Consider the following 17,847-nt stretch of genomic DNA (forward strand, 5'->3'; position numbering starts at 1 on the left):
ATCTCTTCTTGCACGCTACACAATACATGCGATTATTACGCTCACATTTGTGTTTTCTATCATTCTGTTCGCCTTCTCGATATTTTGACTCATCGTTATGAACCGATGCGTAAACATGACGAGACTCCGTCGTACTTACAGGAATCAAAACCGGGGCACCAATAACACTGTAGCTGCCACCTATCCGCGCCGAAAACTGCAAAGTGGTACCGCAGCTGACCGGCCGCACACGCAGCCATCACCGAAAACAAGAGAGAAAAGAAAAGAAAGCTTAAATTCACAGCGTTTGTGTACAAGAGTTACACTCTGGGCACGCCGCAGTGGGCAAGAACGAAACACTTGTCTACCACCTGCGTTTCTTTTAACTGCAATCTTATGTCTAAGTACACGAGCGTCTTTGCATTCCACCCTTCCCCCCCTGCCCCCCCCCCCCCGACGATATACGGCCATCACCACGGCGGCGATCACGCCCATGACCTTGAATTCAGCAGGGCGACGCCGAAGGCGTTATATGAAGTGTAACGGGGCGGGTCACCTAGCTGCCACCACCGAGAGACCGGCTGAAATTCCTCCTGTGGGTTCATCTAACCGCACCACGTTTAGAGCAAACGTTGTCGGAATGCCTAGCATCGACAGCCCAGCAGCAGGAGGAGCTCCAAAGACAGTCGCTGTTGTTGTTGTCACTAGGAGAGGTGAAAGACTAGCCCTACAAAGAACGGCGCGCGTGGAACAGCGAGCCCGTGTAATCGAGCTTGATCTTGAATTAATTCATTTTTGCTAGGCCCCGAAGCCATCTCTGAACTTACTTTCATAACAAATGTTTTTTTTTTTTCAGCTCCCCCTTTTAGTTACGTAAGTTTCTTTTTACGAATGCGTTTAATTTCTCGCTTCAATCTGCGAAGCTTTCCGCTGGTCATTTCGCGCCACCCCAAGAGCGAGGAAGTGGAAGTCCACGCTTGCAGCTTGCGGCGCGTGGTTGTCTCCTGCTGCGTTCAGCTGCAACCCAACGGATTCCGCGCACCAGGATTTCACGGTGAGCGTGGCGAGCCCTATTCATCTTAGGCTTATACGAAGCCTCTCGTTTACCAAGTCCCTGGGCGTTACCGCCTCGACGAGGCCAGGCGGGGGTTAACGTCGCAAACACTAGCGCGTCGAGACCATTACTCGGACTGAGACCGCCTTACGAGACAGGTACAAGCTCACCTTTGGCGGGTCACTTCTGCGGGAAATTTGTCGGTCTCGATGAGACCAGGGGAGGTATTTTGCAAGAGTCCACCTAGTGGTTACGTCCATTTCGTCTGCTGCTGAAGTGCTGATTGGCTGTGGCGCCTGGTTGTTGCCTGGACTCGCAGCCGAGCCGAACCAATCAGAACCTCAGCAGCAGACGAAATGGACGCGCCCACTATGTGGAACTCTTACAAAATGCCTCCCCTGCCGTGTGCTAGCGGGTTGGCCGAGTACAAGCAGTTGTAAGCATGAACGCCACGCGTGAGGGCTCGACACCTATTTGTAGGCGAGAGTGTCGATGTCTTCTAGGATTCCTCAAGATCATCAAAAAAAAAAAGTGACAAGAAAATACGTTACAGTGACGTTTCACTTTTTGAACGCGGGTGACGTATGTATGGGAGCTACAGCACGCACGAAGCCATCAGCCCTCGGCGCGCCAGAGGCCTACACTGTCCGCATCGCAGATCGTGTTCACGACAGGACGCGCGCCGCCGCGCCATACGCAGCAACCGCCGGAGCAGCAGCCCTCCCCACCGCCCCTGTGGGAATGCGGCACGCTTCCCTCCGCTTTCCTCCCTTGCGCAAGCGAAATCGAGCCGCCATTGTCGGCCCACACTCGCACGCTTTCACTCGCACACACAGCGTACAGCGCGCGAGGACGATGTTATCACGAGACGAACGCGGCACGTCTGTATCGCAAACAAAAGGTGAAGCAACTGCCAGAGGAAGTCAACCCAGCGCGCCTCCGCCTACCTTCCTCCTCCGCGACGCTTCGCCTCCTTTCTCCTTCCGCCCTTCGCTCAACGTCACCTAGACTTTCCTCTAGACGGCTTTTTGCCGCACGCTCTAGGGGGCCTACATGCAATGAACGCTTGCATGCAGGCTACCTAGCTAGAATGCCTCGATGTTCTCCTCACCGGCCGATCCGTAGGGAGCGGCGGGCGAGGAGGACATCGAGGCATTCTATCCCTAGCATGCTCAGCGCGAGATTCTCTTCCCCTCCAGGCGCGTTCCTCCTCCGCTTCCTTCGCGGTTTCGAACATACATCCGCCGATTGCGCTTACCGGCAAGTTACGCTGGCGCGTAAACACATAGTCCATTAAAAAAAAAGAAAAACGTTTTTAACAGCTCACTTGTCACCTTTTCCTCGCTGCCTGCGATGTGCAGGGACTTTGGCGCCAGCAGGATGGAGCTACGTGGCCTGTTCCTGCTGACTCTGCTGGCCTGTAGCGTAAGGGCGAACGATCTGAAGTTCACTGACTGCAGGAAAATGCCAGCAGGCATCGCTGCAACGGTTATGCCGTCAACGGGTGGTACTTTCAAAGTGACCGCCGTGTCGACTGACAAACGTAGCGCAGAGGGTGAGAGGCTCGCCAGGCGCCGTTGAGATGTAACGTGTAACGCTACCTCGTGAGCGCATTATAGTCGACCAGACCGATGTATGTTCCACGGCAGTGTAAATTAAATAACAAAATTCGGTTGGCGTTAACGCCATCCGACCCATGGTAGGAGCAGTACATACCGACGAGGCACGCTGTAGATTTCTAAACAAGTTTTGATCAGGCCTCCAACAGGTTACAACATGCCGTACAGCCATTCGAGAGATTGGATAGTTTTGACGCGCTCGAGCTTGTTTTATCACTTTGGCGGGACACTAAAAAAAAAAAAAAAAAAATGCGTTACCGTGCGAAGGAGCTCGCTCCAAAGTCGACGCCGAGTTGAAGTCCCCTCACCAGCGGACCGTTACATTGCGGATATTGAAGAGGAGTGCGCTTTGGCCTCGTTGAGTGTTTTACCGGTATCGTAGGCTACATTGTATTCCAAAGATAACGCTGAGCACGTTACGATAAGTTTTTCTCGCCACAACAGCCCACATAAGAGAACAGACCACGAAATACGCATGTGTTCTTACTTTTAAACCGCGTGCGCACCAAGCCTACAGCACACTTAGTTTGAACTATATATATATATGAGCGGTAGCTGTCCTTTTATTTTCTGTAAAAGTGATAAACCTTGTACACAACTTACCGAAAATGCAGTTCTCAAAACCTAACAGTGGAAACTAATTAGTGCGAGATACGACTTCTCTTACCGACGACGCAAGCAAAAAAAAAAAAAAAAAAAAAAGAACAATCTTGCGACACATTTCAAAAGAGCATACTGCAGGTTTAAGCAGAACAAGTAGTCATACTTCCAGAAGTTTGTCCGGAGAGTAGGATGGCCCTAACCACAAGAGATTTCCAGTGACGTGTCACGGGAGGGAAGGATTTTTGCCGCGCTACAGTGCGCATGCGCAGGAGCCGTAAGCAAGGCGGTTCGGGCAGCACGGGAAAGACGCTTAGAATACGTGGACATGGTCGAAGCCTGGCCCTTGGCTTTCAACGGCATTGCGTCATTTGCAAGCGGTTATTTAAATCTCAACACGTTATTGCGTTCTAAGAGACGATTAGCAGTCAGTCTGCGTGTGGGCAGAATTAACGCATTTCATTGTTCGAAAAAGCGCGAACACGCAAAGACGTCAGGAGAACGAAGGACGAGTCCTCGCTGCGGACGTAAAATCTTTTACTAGAAGCTGGCGTACGGAGTGTTACGTTTCGTCGTTAGCAGAATTTGTAAATATCACTCGTGGAGTGTCGCGAAATTCAAATTCCTTAAGCTAGATTACTCCCCAGAGGCAGACATTATATAAAAGAGCCTGATTATAGGCACCAAAAAGAAAAAGAAAATTATCTGAATAATTAGGAAACATTGTCGATTAGCTTTTAATTGCCTTGCGCCACATATATTGCAACTTGTGAATTTCAGCCGGTGTCTTTTGAAGTCACATCCACTTGGAACAAATTCTGAGGATCATGCCAGTTTAGAGATATGCGTTGAAAAAATCTGTGAAGCAATGCACTGGCGTTCCAGCAACCTTTGAGCTTCAGTGCATAAAAAAAAAAAAAAGTTTTGTCATGAAAGTGCAACAGTGGATTTTTAAGGCACGTTTGACTGCGGTTTATCTCAAAAGAGGCGCTAGTTTCAAGGTTAGTTCCAAGTGTATGCGTCTTTTGAACTTACCGGCTTCAGGCCGCGCACGGCGCAAGATCTGTGGCAAAGTAATTAGTTGAAAAGTATTAAAATGTTCCTAATTAGTCAATTCCGTGCGTTTACCATCAGGGTATAAGTACTTGCATGAAGTTGCGTATTTCGGCTCAGTAGGTAGACTTGCGCTAAACGTCACGGGAGTTTTTTCTTTTTTTTTTTAAATTCTATTAGCGTTAAAATAAAAGCGCCCGACATATCGACATATAACGGTTCATTCCTCTTTTCCTAACAATGAACCACAACCCCCAACTCTCTCAATTCGCCATATTATTAAAGCTTTATTACCTCTTGCGTTTAGAAAAATGGGATTGCTGCGAAATTCTCACCGATAAGGCCAAGCAAAGCACAGTAAAAAACACCACAAGAACCTCTGAAATCGCGTGAATCCACGTACTAAACATTATTCCCCATAATGGCCGAAGGATCGCAGTGCCAAAGTTGCCTCTAGTAGTTTTAGCAGGAAACAACCATATTTTAGCACAAAAGAACGCGCGAAACGGAACGATTTTGTTATATGAACACAAAGCTTACGTGAATTTGTTACAATGTTTACATGTGTTTTGCCAAAGTCCTCCTCATATAATATTCGTATATTCACAGCGATGTGTAATATATCCATGTTGCCCTTTTTAGATGCAGTATTAGGTACAGTGTATAGAATGGCGATGTCGCTTTTCATTGACCAGTTTACGGAGAGAGTTGCAAATGTGATAGCTTCTCCTTTTTTTTCGAAATTTCGCAATATTGAGTCATTGTTATTAACATAGTGACGACCTAAATCAAGATCCCGCTTTCTACGGTCACTAGGCTTTAAATTACTGCTTTTTTTTTTTCGTGCAACTAACCTTTGGTGCAGTGATTGCCGAGGCAACCGACTCTTTCGTTCTCATGCATTTAGATAAGAGCATCCCCCCCCCCCCCACCTCCACCAGGAAAAGATATTGTTGCTCAGATGCTCAGATCGCACGTGGTAGCGGCCCACAGAAAAACAAGTGTTGTTCACGCAGTCACCCTCATGCTGGGCGAAGCCAAGATGTTCGTAATAACGCCCGTGGACAGCGCAGGAGCTATTGCGATGGGTGAATTTGCAGTCCAGGAGGCTTCCAAAGCTGCAGCTAAGGAGATGATGTGCGCAAACATGAACAAGGTAAGTTATCGGCCGCAGGAGTCGTTCTCTCTTATTCCCTCTCCTTGAGAGACGGCCATAACTAGCTTGTCAAAAAAGGTGGATCGCGTTGCAGAAACGATTTTTTTTTTCGTGGAAAGCCGGGAGGTCATGCCCACCGCGGGAAAGTTTGCTGGCTGCACCCAGCAGGGTATTTCTTCCTGGCGTGAATAGAATTGCGTTCTTTTTTTTTTTAAACTCGGAGGTCGTTTTGCGCTGCCCACACGATGAGCTCATTCACTTCAGCTCCTAAAGTGGATTCCGTGCAGGAAGCCTGGCGTAGCCGTTCTTGACAAAGCATGTCACTCTGGCATCGCGACTCACTATAGCTGTGATTCTACAACAATTTTCAACACGCCAACACCTACAGAAGCTTCATTTGGACATGTGTAAACTAAATCTAACACATCACAATGAGGTTGTTCTAACCTGCAAGGGGTCGAATAGAGAGACTTGATGGCATCATCAAATCGCGGTAGCGGGTAAATATCCTCTTTAGTTACTGAATTTAGACGACCGATAGCTGCGTTTTTCTTTTTGACGAGTATTACAGAAACAGCCCATGAACTGCCCACTTCCAGAATAAATAAAAAACATGTCTTTTGAGGATTTCGTGGATTTGCTCACCAACGATGCCGATGTTACACCGATGCCGATACCGATATTACATGGTTTCTGTAATATTAGACATGCCCCCCCCCCCCCCGCCCCGCCCCCGGGACGTGCGGACGATTCACGCTTTGGCGTCACGAGAGAAATAAAATAACGGCACGTGCATCCATGGAATGTATATGAAGGTTTGACGTTCACTTGTGCAAAGCGACTTGCTCACCGTGCCTAAAATATCGGAGTCCTCACGAGCCGAAAGTTACTAGATCGGCCGAACCTTTTGCAACCGCGTATGCCGATGAAGGTGCATCTCGCCACAAGGTTGCCAGTTTCGAGCCATCAGGAAGCACCGTGGGTTCGGTGGAGCAACTGACAGTCCACAAACCTGCGCGCCCTCTTGTTACAGGCACCAAGCAATGCGGGATCGCAAGTCTTCTTAGCACAGGCTAAATGAACATGCTCCACCGTGCATCGAATTCGTCGTGCAGGGTACAAGTGCAAGTTACTGGGACACGCGCGCACACACACACACACACACACACACACACACACACACACACACACACACACACACACACACACACACACACACGGGTGCTAACCGTGTGTGTGTGTGTGTCGGGAAAGTGCCTTCTGCCTTCTGCCTTCTGCGTGCCTTGTGCCTTCTGGGAAAGTGCATTAACGGTCGGGAAAGTGCCTTCTGCGTGCTTGGAGATACTATTGTGCTAACCCTGTGTGTGTGTGTGTGTGTGTGTGTGTGTGTGTGTGTGTGTGTGTGTGTGTGTGTGTGTGTGCGTGTGCGCGTGCGCGTGCGCGTGCGCGTGCGTGTGCGTGTGAGTGTGCGTGTGAGTGTGAGTGTGAGTGTGCGTGTGTGTGTGTGGACAGGGTTAGCACAGTTAGCTACGGGTTAGCTACGGACAGGGTTAGCACAATAGTATCTCCAAGCACGCAGAAGGCACTTTCCCGACCGTGAAAGGTTTCCCGCTGAAAGGCAGACGGAAGACGGCTTACTGATAATGACCCAGACAGGCAGTCGACTGCAGCGCCACGTACTTTCGAAAGCGGAAGCATAGAATTAGGACGTGCATGCGCAATAAGGAATAATTGCAATTTCGGTAGTAAAGTGCAAACCGTCCAAGCACACGTCCGCGGTACACAAATCAACGGAGCACAATCATTCAACCCTCATTCCGCAAAAACGTTGCCGCTTGTTCCGCCGAAACGTTACTTTGCCGCTCTCCTTAAATTCCGGCTCATCATCGAAACAGTCGCAGCAGTGTCGACCAAAGTCGTCGTAGGAACACTATCTATGAAAATTTCACGTTGCTCTTTAACATAGAAACGTGAGGAGGCATACCTTTCGGTAGCGAGCTTTCAGCGACTTCGCCGCCCTTTGGCCACTGTGGCCTGTTTTCCGGAGGATGGGACATGGAACAACAGCGTGGCGATGGTGAGCGTGTGAGAAGCAGGTGGCAGCGTCAGACTCCGGTCAACGGTCTGTGAGGCGTTCTTCTAGCTTCCTGGCCAGAACGCGCTTCTGGGATGCGACGTGTGCGTCGGCCAACGGCGCGCGCCGGGAGGCTGATAGTACAGGGCCAAGGAAAGGCCGGTGATTGGCCGTACAAACTTGGTTGGCAGGCGTTGTGCTATAACAGGCACGGCGCAGTGCTAAAGCGCCGTACAAGAACGAAACTCACGTCGCTCTTGGTCGCCTTCTAGAATACGACGTTCGTAAGCTGGTCTTACCAAAGTCCTGCTTGTGGCTGCTCATCCGTTTTGTTGCGCGGGTCGGCCGGTAGTCCACATCTCCCATCTTTCCCACCGGAGGTGGCGTGGCTCTGTCCCGAGGTGGCGAGTGATCGACTGGTGTTGACGCCCCAGCGTCTGCGTTGCGGCACATTTTCCGGTGGCAACGGGCAAAGTCCGCCGATGCGACGACTGCGACGAAGGCTCGGTGCACTTGTTTCCGTTGTTGGTTGCGATTCCCGTGCAGCCTGCCCCATATACTGTTACGCTGGTATTTATTTCTGCAAGAGACGCCGTAGCGATCGCTAGACGGGGCGGCAACGGCAAGAGAGTCCCTCGTCGTTTCGTTTTTATCCTCACCACGTCTCGCTTCGTCTTCTTTGTCGTGTCGCGACAGTATCAAATTGTGGGGTTTTAAGCGCCAAAACCACAATCTAATAACGAGACGTGCCGGGGACACCCCGGATTAATTACCAAGCACCTGAGGTCCTTCAGCGTTCTTCATCTAAATGCGGCCGCGACGGTCGCGATCGAACCCACGACCGCGAGCTCAACAGCGCTACGCGTTAACCGCTGGGCTATCGCGCATGGCTCAGTCGTATTTGAAACAAAGATTTTGCGCGCTGGGCTGCGTTATATCCACACTGTTTGACAGTATGCTTATTACGTGGCCTTAAATTTCATCGCAGCTGGCCCCTTCAGTATCTACAGTACACTTTACACTCTCTTTAGAATGTACAGTGATTCCCTTTCTTTTAAGCTGCGAGCCCGGTACTTCCTAGTCACGATCGGCTTGCGCGTTATCAGCTTGACGCAGCATTCTCGACAGGAAAGTAGCTAGCGCCGTGTCTTCAAGAGAGGAAACGCAAGCAAGGCAGATGACGATTGTTGCTTGGGGACAAGATAAGCCCCAAAGGGTGTAAACTTTTTTTAGAGTGCTGTTGTGAGACGAGATGAGCCCTAAAGGGTGTGAAATTTCAAAGAGTATTGTTGTGGGACGAGACAAGCCCCGAAGGGTGCAACTTTTTTAATAGTGTAGGGTAGGGGAACTATAGGCCGATTTGCGCCTTTATGCAGCCTTGAGGGTGTCAGTTTACCGTGTAGGGTCGGGCACCAGGCTCATCGATACAAGTGGTGGATAACCCAAGTGAACAAACGCGCTCCTAAGTTCCAGAACTTTACCCGTGCGATCATCGCGCCTTTGTTGAGGTGCTTGTACTCCTAGCCATACTTCGGCCTTTTTGCTAAGTGACTAAGCTTGTTAGCTTGTGTTGTCCGTTTCGTTGCTGTGGCGCTTTTCTATTTTATCCAAATGGTTGAGTGGGCTCACCATTCTGTCCTTCTTTGCAAACCGTTCAGAAAGTAAGTTTGAAATGTTGTGACGAGTACAGTCGCCAAGACAGCACTGTGGGATGCATAAAAACCTCATAAGCGTGGACCTCGCTCGTTTTCTGTGCAGGGCTCTGTAGTGAACATGGACCCGCCCGTTGCTGCGACTCAAATCCAAGTCAAGTGGATGGCTAAGCCTGATTATAAGGGCATGGTCATGTTTGAGTAAGTATTGTAAACGTATCGTAACTGACGTCATGGTTTGATGGGCTTCACTCAACACGCTTGCTGGAAAGGGTGGAAGAAAAAGAAAGTATTGTTTCGTCAATCTATGACAAAATACCTTGATATTTCCAATTCACTTGTTCTTGAGAACACATGTGACACGTGAACACTATGTGACACGTGATAATGCAATAAGTTATGCGCTCGGAGATGGTCAGACTTCCCATAAGACATAGTGTGAAGACATAGACTTCCCATAAGCCGCAGTGTGAAGTAAACGTATCGGCGCTGTAGGTCGACCTCCTCAACACATGTGGGCAGCGAATGCACTACCTATAAGTTCTTTCTTTCGTCGTCTCTTTCTTTCCGTGTTTCTTCATTTCTTTCGTTCTTTCGTTCCTTCTTTTGTTCTTTATTTCATTCCTTCGTTCTTTTTCTTTCGTTTCTTCATTTATATTCAGCCATTGCATCTTTACATGCTTATTGGTGGGATGAGCCATTCCTGATATGTTTCGTCTCGCTGGACTAGATGGCGCTGATTTCGGGTATGAGCCATTGCAACGGGCCAGTTTACGGCTTAACATTCAAGCCAACGGCATGACACTTAACGACGCTCATTACCTACTCCAAAACAGCAGCAGACGGTACTTTCCTCGCGTTCCAAGAATATTCTGGCTGTTTCAGCAGCGAACCCCTCGAACCATCATCATCATCATCATCATCATCATCATCAGCAGCAGCAGCAGCAGCAGCAGCAGCAGCAGCCTGGTTACGCCCACTGCAGGGCAAAGGCCTCTCCCATACTCCTCCAACTACCCCGGTCATGTACTAATTGTGGCCATGTTGTCACTGCAAACTTCTTAATCTCATCCGCCCACCTAACTTTTTGCCGCCCTCTGCTACGCTTCCCTTCCCTCGAACCAATGAGCCAGAAAATTGGATAATCATTGCTTCTATTGGCCTACACTCACAGGAGGACGCAAGCGTCGTCAAATCGAGGACGCAAGCGTTGCCGCCCCCCCCCCCCCCCCAAATTCGGGAAGAAAGTGCAGCCAAATCCACGCAAAGCACCAGGCTTTGCGTGGAAGGCCTCGGCAGAAAATGGTTCTCGAAGGTTTTTCTTCTGTCGGCGACACGATTTCGGAGTTTTCCCATTCGCAGCGCTACAGTTGGAACAGCGTCCTTTGAAGACGCCTGTAAAAATGGCAAGCAGCAGGCTCGGCTTCCGCACACATTATAATTGCAGAAGTGTCGACACAGTGTACTGCCTTTATCGACGTCAGCTAAAAGAAGGGCCTTGCCTTCGCACGTGCACTTGATTTCCGAATTTCTGTATATAAACACGGATTGCGCCCTCCTTGCACCGCGTTTTTTTTTTTTTTTCTCGCAGGGCAAGGGGCATCTATAACGCAACGACCTACTACAACAGCACAACATCCGCATACGAGTTCGAGCCGGTACGTACACGCTTACTATTAGAGAGCTTCAGCTTATCCACAAGCTTCTTACTGTTTGCGAATTACTAGGCTATTGGGAGCGTAAACGCGAGCAGCCTGGTTGGTCGCGCCACCTGGTGGGGCAGAGGGCAACCATACAAACATGAAGCTATTATTAAAAGTCCCCAAGTGCATTCTAGTTCGCGGTTCGGTGTACATTTTCAGGAGCGACGTAACCGTGAAGACGCTATGTTAAGCGTATTTGTTTCTCTACAAGAACGCTACGGAACACAAAAACGTGTCTAGAGGCACTGTAGTTAGACGAAGCGCCGGAAGATGGTGCTCCCAGCGTTGTTGCTGATAGCGACATCTTACGGGTACTTGAAAGTGTAAATGGACAACCGGGGGGAGGGGGGGGGAACCAGAGTAAAAACAAGAACAAAAATTACCGACGATTACGTTACTTCCTAATGCGAAATTTGAGCGCAGCAAATAAGCTGTTTCACCTTTTCGATAGATTGAGGCAAAGAAATCGAGCAACACATGTATGCGCTATCACAGAATTTTTTTTTTTTATTTTTCACACGTATTCCTTTAACAAAGACTCCACTAACAGTTCTTGACAGTCATGAAGGAAGCTTTGTGGTCGGAGAAATAGACTGATATATGTTCGACTTGGTACACCAATGCTTGATTCTCAAAGACGAGACCTATACAAGTGCCTCGCGAGGTTGTCACAGCCGTGGGACGCGTTACGAGCGAGAGGAACGGGATGTTCTCCCGCATAAGTGTTAGGAAATTGCTGTTTGTCTTTATGTCAACATTAAAGTCCCCCACTACTAACATCGGTGTGGATCGATGGACGGTTAATGCGAGTTGCAGGAAGTGCACGACGTCTTTCGTGAGTGCGGTAGGGGCGAAGTAGGCAGCTACTACCAGCAAGCCGTTGGGCAACTTTGCGGCGCACAGTTCGCCAACTTCATGTGACGTGCCAAACATTTCGACTGGTATTGCAGAGAGACCTGTGCGCAAGTAGATAGCGACTCCCGCCGCTCTGTTGTGGTCTCTGCGAGCACCACAGCAGTATAGGAAATCTATGATTTCGAGAGGCTCTTCGGGATCCATCCAGGTTTCAGCAAAGTACAGAGGAATGGCGCAGAATGTGATCGTGGTGTACGTCCTTGGCATGTGCGGCAAGGGAGCGTACGTTAAGAGCGGAGATCAACAAGTAGTGCGGCTGTTCAGTCATGGCGAGGCCCTCGCTTCCGCAGCGCTAAGAACCAGGTCTAGCCGTGGGAAGGTGGCCACGTATTCGTCGACGTGCCGGGGCCTACGTGAAATAACCGGCGCGTCGGCAACTGAAGAGCACCCTATCCGCCACACAAGAACAGGGGGGGGGGGGACCCTTTCCTCCTCTTTCTGCATGGCGGCGACGGTGTTCTATGCAGTCACGTTATCTTGACTCTCTAGCGGCGTCAGCGGCATCCAGCGGTATCAGTCAGTCGCTGCTAGCGCTGGGGGGATGAAAGGGGGGCGGAGCTGGTTACGAGGCCGACGACAACGCCGACGACGACGCGAAACCCAGGAACGGACGCCAAAGAGCTGCGCTCTAAAATATCGGAGGGCGCTTAAGCATCGTTAAGAGTAGAATGCGATAGATCTTTAAGATCCCTGACTGCTTGTCACGCTTCCCAGCAACCGCAGCTTTCTTGCGGATTAGCGGGGCCGAGCGCGATGCCGTTGTTGCAAGGAACCGAGTGGGGCACGCCGAAGGGAAAAAGGGTTTGCGTTTGAGTTTCCGCGCAACAGAATTATGTTCTCTGGTACATTCAAATTACACACCGACGCTTTCATGTCTGTAGGTAGTGTTTAGGTTGTACTTAATGCTTTGTTTGCGTATTTTACTTTGAGGCACGCAATTAGTTCATTAACGAACCCGGACCACGCGGAGGGCCTGCGTGGTTGTGGGTCCGGATGATTTTTTTCGCCAGGAGACGTCCGACGCCGACACCGTATATTTAGCGACGCGGGGTCCTTGCGCTATCCCGTTAAAGAGACAATGGAGATATTCAATGTGTCCGAGGTAATACATTGGCGTTCCGGTTGCTTCTAACGCAATAACGTTAAGGGCAAGAGAAGTAACCACTGGAACCGCCTTTCCACCTCAATTGCCGCAATTACCGACGCTGACTTGTTTAAATCTACTATTGAGGGCCTTGTTTATTTTCAGTGATCTGCATTTCGCTGCAACATAGTTAACTGTTGTTTGCTCTTGTTTTCTGTGTTGCAGCATTTCTGTGTTGTATACACTTGTTTTTCACGCGTTCCACTCCTTTTTGTAATGCCCTCGCGCCCTTAAGGTATTTAAATAAGTAAACGTGTTAAACTGGGGCAAAGCTATGAGGGCAGTGTATACATGTACTACATCTCTCGGCTCGTACTCCTCATGCATACATACATACATATATATCTAAATAACGCATGCTGCATCAGCATACGCCTCCCTTTCATCATTAAAGAACGTCATTAACACGCAAAACACATTCCGTACAGCGCTAACCGCCATATAATGCTACGCTTATTTTGGACAGTTCCCGTTCTGGGAGGTCCCGCTTCGTTTTTTGAAACATTGGGGGCGCTCTCAAGAGGGGCAGTAGCTCTGCCTGGCCAAGGTTGTGATGTCTATAGACGATAAGCACTGCACAACACAGTTGTCGCTCAGTTTAAATCGCTCCAGAGCTCCATATATTGCCCGTAAACGTACATAAAATGCTCTAAACATTTTGTTGGAATTGAAATGAAAATTGTACTGTCGAACCAAAGCCTTTCTTTTTCCACCTAGAGCATCAATTAGAACGTGAAACGAGCCTCTGAAATCTCTTATTTATCAATAACGTTAACTGAATGAAGTTTATTTATTGTACATATTCTATATAGGCTCGCATTTTTAGTAATTCTAAGGCGATAGCGCTAAGAAGCCCGTGTCGCATAAAATCTGGTGTTGACAGCAGCGTACCGCGTGCGGCGTGCTGCGTCAGACGTCGTTACGGCAAAAATATTTTCGCGCCCCACATATCCAGTCCGTTCATGTGACGCAACGAATTCACTGCACTAACTGAATTTCTGAAGCTAAAATACGTGGAAAAATCGTCAGCTACGACTTACACACAACCTACAAACACGATAGCTCTCGGGTTGTATATTGAATGCACCGAGATAGCATAATTCTCTTACGCGAAAACTCAAAACCCCAACAGCGCTTCTACAGTGCAAAGACCGGACACGGGGTCGGCCATTTGCGCACGCCCGCGCGTATGTATCTCAGAGTCCACGGAGCGGCGCGCCCGCTTCCTTGTAAGGCTTCCAGATGGCGCTCGCCTCCGCCGCATCGCGGCCCACGCAAGAGGCCGCGTTTCTACCAGAAAGTCCGTCTTCGTGCATAGCGTTCGCCGCGAGCGTTGGCCGGTAAACATTACTGTTACATACGCTGCAGTTGCCGGGAAGCGTGAGAAGCAGTCAGGGATCTTTCAATGCTATCGCGTTCCACTCTAAAGGGCGAAGCTTAAGCGTCCTCCAAGTTTTTAGTTCGTCAAAAGCATTTCTTCTTATTTTTCTGTTCCCCCTTGAAAGCAGAAAAAGTATGGTACCTTGCGGAAGTTTTGCAGTATTGTATCCGACTATGAGAGTGGTAGAAAATGCCCAACGTTGCTCAACATTTCTAGGAAGCTAACAAATTATTTTTGCTTCACGGTTCGTTAAAAACAGAATTAATATCAACTACTATTTTCGAGATCATTGTCGAGTGGTTTAAAAAACTACACATAACCATATTTGCCGGAAGTGACAATATCGGCTACGCCTGCTTGCTTTCTAATCGATCCCGCTGGCTTCCTGTGTCTCAACTTTACGCCTAACATTTTTCATGTCATTGCTCTCTTAGTAATCTAAAGTTTCTATTCTAACCTCCAAATTTCCACCCCATATGTTAGTATATTAGTGCCGGTAAAACGCAATGGCTACGCGGTTGCGTTTTTCTGCAATTCTGCAAAGTATATATATATACATAGAAGTGAAAGGGTTTAAATCTGTCTAACTCGCACCCAATTTCACCTTGAAGGGTGCAAATGATGTTGCAGTGAATCGGTGAAAACCTAAGAATTTAGTACAAGGTCCCGCCCCCCCCCAAAAAGACGCATTGTACCTGCCTTCACATCTGACAGAGAACTAAGCCAGCTCGAGTCCTCGCACAAATTCTTGACTTTATTCAGCTAGCGTAAACACTAAGCTAATTGTAGAAAGAAAAGGTAATTGTATAGAGATAAAATATAACCTCCGGCTGAGCGTTGATATCTGCACGACCCATAAAATTTGCCAAGACGTCCGCGCGTCACTCTAAAACCACGAAGACACGTGCATAGAAAAAAATAACCGTAAAAACTGTCGACGTCACAGAAATAAGCTAACCTATAGTTGGGTGGCGCATCTACTTCGCACGTGGCGAGACATTGTCAGTTCCATTAGAGAATAGCGGGAAGAAATGACTACGTCCCCACTACCGCTAGCAGAAAGGGCTTTCGTCATTAAGAACGCATTGTGCAGTAAACTCTGTTTGCTGCTAGGGAAGCTCTCCCGCCGTCACCAATAGTCGGCATAGTAAACAAACTTTATACTCTCATAGTTCTGGCTAAAGAAGTCACAATACGTAGCGCAGCAACTCTTGCGTCTGCTGAAAGCTGTAGCGATGATGAAGCTTGCCGAGCATGGTTACATTTAGTGGACTGCTGGGCACTAAGAGTACACGTCACCTCCTTGATGACAATGAGCAACGAATGAGCCGCTGCTCATTTATTGGCTGGGTAGGCCTCGAACGCTAATGCCGCGAAGTCCAGGCAACTTGCTTCCGACAGCGGCAACCGCATTGTGCAGTGGCTGCGAGCTTACAAAGCCAGCTCGCACAACTAACAAATGACAAAGTGACGTGCGATACCTCACGGCTTTGTGAAATGATGTCCGAGACGGCTGTATACCTCCAGGGACAGTTACTGCACAAACGTATACAGCCATGCTTTCGCCTCATTTGCCCTGTCAAGTGAAGGATCTTCATTGGCAACAACAGTGGGGCATTCTACCTACAAGAGACAGGCTGGAACTCTGTGGTATGGTACCGAATGATAAGTGCACACAATGCACCAAAAGAGACGACCACGCATGTGGTAAAGGAATGCGTCGTAGAACTGGAAGCTGGTTGCGAGAACGTAATGTTCATCGTGTGGCCACCACAGCGGCGAAATCAGCTTGCAAGACTCGGCCGCTACAGCGCTAGCCATGCTGTGTGGAGCTTCCGCGACACCGCAGAATGATCTCGGCAATCCAATAAAGCAATCTACGGCAGACTGCGCAGACTGCGGGTCATAGTATGGGTTCACCTAGACGAATAGCTGTTCAAACTCGGCGAAGACGGGTCCCTTCACCGCTGCTCTACGCGGTACCTAACCGTCTCTCGAAGCAAAGTTTTCTCCCAGCCAGAACGATGCCCAAATTATCGCTGCGTGAGTACAAATACTGTACTCGTGTGCTTGCCCGGTTGTCCTTCGTGAGTTTGAGGCTGACGATAACGTTTTTTGCATGCACACTGTAATAGTGTTCTGGACGGGTGAGTAGCAAAGCCAGTGCAAAGAAGACACAATTTCCCTGTTTTGCTTGTTCCTTTGTTTCGTTTACATGAAGTAACAGTGTTAAATATCAGGCATTTGCGATACGTTTCATTGCACTCAATGTTCATAACGCAGTCGTGCGCGTGCCTACGGGTGAATAACTTTCCTTCCGATTTGTGCACGTCTTGTTTCGAGTTGCCTTTCATGCTCAGGTTGTCACTGACGCATAGGAAGCATTTCATTCACCGACACTTTGTGCTTATCTCTGCGCAGATGAAAGAGAGCAACGCGCCGAAAGCGGAGGACAAAGAGAAAAAGAAAGACTCGACGGGCGCCGCAGCCGGCTCCTGTGGCGGCCTGTCCGTGTGGACGGTGGTGGTCGCGATCGGAGTCATCGTAGTCAGCGGCCATCGCCTGAACGAGGCTATGAACTAGCCGCTCACTACAGGGGCCCGTCCGGCAGGGTTCCCATTCGCCAGCGTGCGAACAACGATGATTGATGCCGCATCAAAAGCGATCAATGGTCTCCGCAGAATGCTCGGCCTTTTGTTTTCTTGAAGAGCCTTCACCTGCTTGTCCGGGCCATTTGTCTTTCGTTGTCATCATTTCTTGCAATGCGTGGGAGGAGTAGGCGCGTCCAAGTGAGAAAAAAAAAATACGGTGTACGTGAAGTGGGGGAAGCGCAGCTGACGGTGCGTCAGCTGCGCTTCGCCGCCACGTGACCGCCACCGTCGGTTGCGCTTCGCTCCTCGAAGAGGCGGGACGCGTGTCCAGTGAGCTCCTGAACGACACTTTACAATGCGCTGAACGGGGTTGAAGTCTTGAGGTGCCACACACTGCAAACGCATTTGTCGCGCATTTATGGCTAAGTCGCCGCTGGATTCTTATCTGTTGCGAATCCGCGACAGCAGTTAACCGTAGCCGGGTGTGCCCGAGCGGGACAGCGACGCATCGCATCGCGTTTCGGGCGCGTCGCGTCCATGTAAACCGCGATAATGCGCCAGGAGATGGCACACCGACACGGGTATGTCGACACGCGCGGCACATGCAAACGCTGGCGTGTCGCATCAAGGGGTGCAGGGAAAACTTAGCGCCAGGCTGTTTCGAACGAAAAAAGAAAGCGGGGGCATAGATCCATGCACCACATGCAAACGTTGTCGCCTGGTGTTGCCGCGATGCGCTAAGAAATGCGATACGCCACTGTCGCATTCGTGTGAACGCGGCTCACGTAATGCCCAACGGATCAGTTTTGCTCGCCGAGTTTGATTACCACAAGGTTCTCGTGTAAAGGGCCCCTCACCAGGTTTGCACCCTGAGAAAAGACTAGAACGGTTCATAGACCAGGCACTGGCTACTCTGTCTGCGAAAA

General features: G+C 49.4%; 1 protein-coding gene across 3 annotated transcripts; it reads left to right on the forward strand.

Moving 5' to 3' along the window:
- Positions 1–696: 696 nt before the first annotated feature.
- Positions 697–17,063, forward strand: LOC129381377 (uncharacterized). Of its 3 annotated transcripts, none has more exons than XM_055064169.2 (6): positions 697–1,033; positions 2,395–2,588; positions 5,322–5,461; positions 9,294–9,388; positions 10,779–10,845; positions 16,752–17,063. In XM_055064169.2, exons 2-6 carry the CDS (start codon positions 2,414–2,416, stop codon positions 16,911–16,913), a joined length of 639 nt encoding a protein of 212 aa, XP_054920144.1. In that variant the 5' UTR covers positions 697–1,033; positions 2,395–2,413; the 3' UTR covers positions 16,914–17,063. The 3 variants fall into 3 exon arrangements, with proteins under 3 accessions (XP_054920144.1, XP_054920145.1, XP_054920143.1); XM_055064170.2 differs by having other exon boundaries at positions 700–1,033; positions 2,395–2,458; XM_055064168.2 differs by lacking the exon at positions 697–1,033 and having other exon boundaries at positions 1,854–2,588.
- The last annotated feature ends 784 nt before the right edge of the window (positions 17,064–17,847 follow it).

This window comes from Dermacentor andersoni, chromosome 11 (genome assembly GCF_023375885.2).
Source record: "Dermacentor andersoni chromosome 11, qqDerAnde1_hic_scaffold, whole genome shotgun sequence".
NCBI lineage: Eukaryota > Metazoa > Arthropoda > Arachnida > Ixodida > Ixodidae > Dermacentor > Dermacentor andersoni.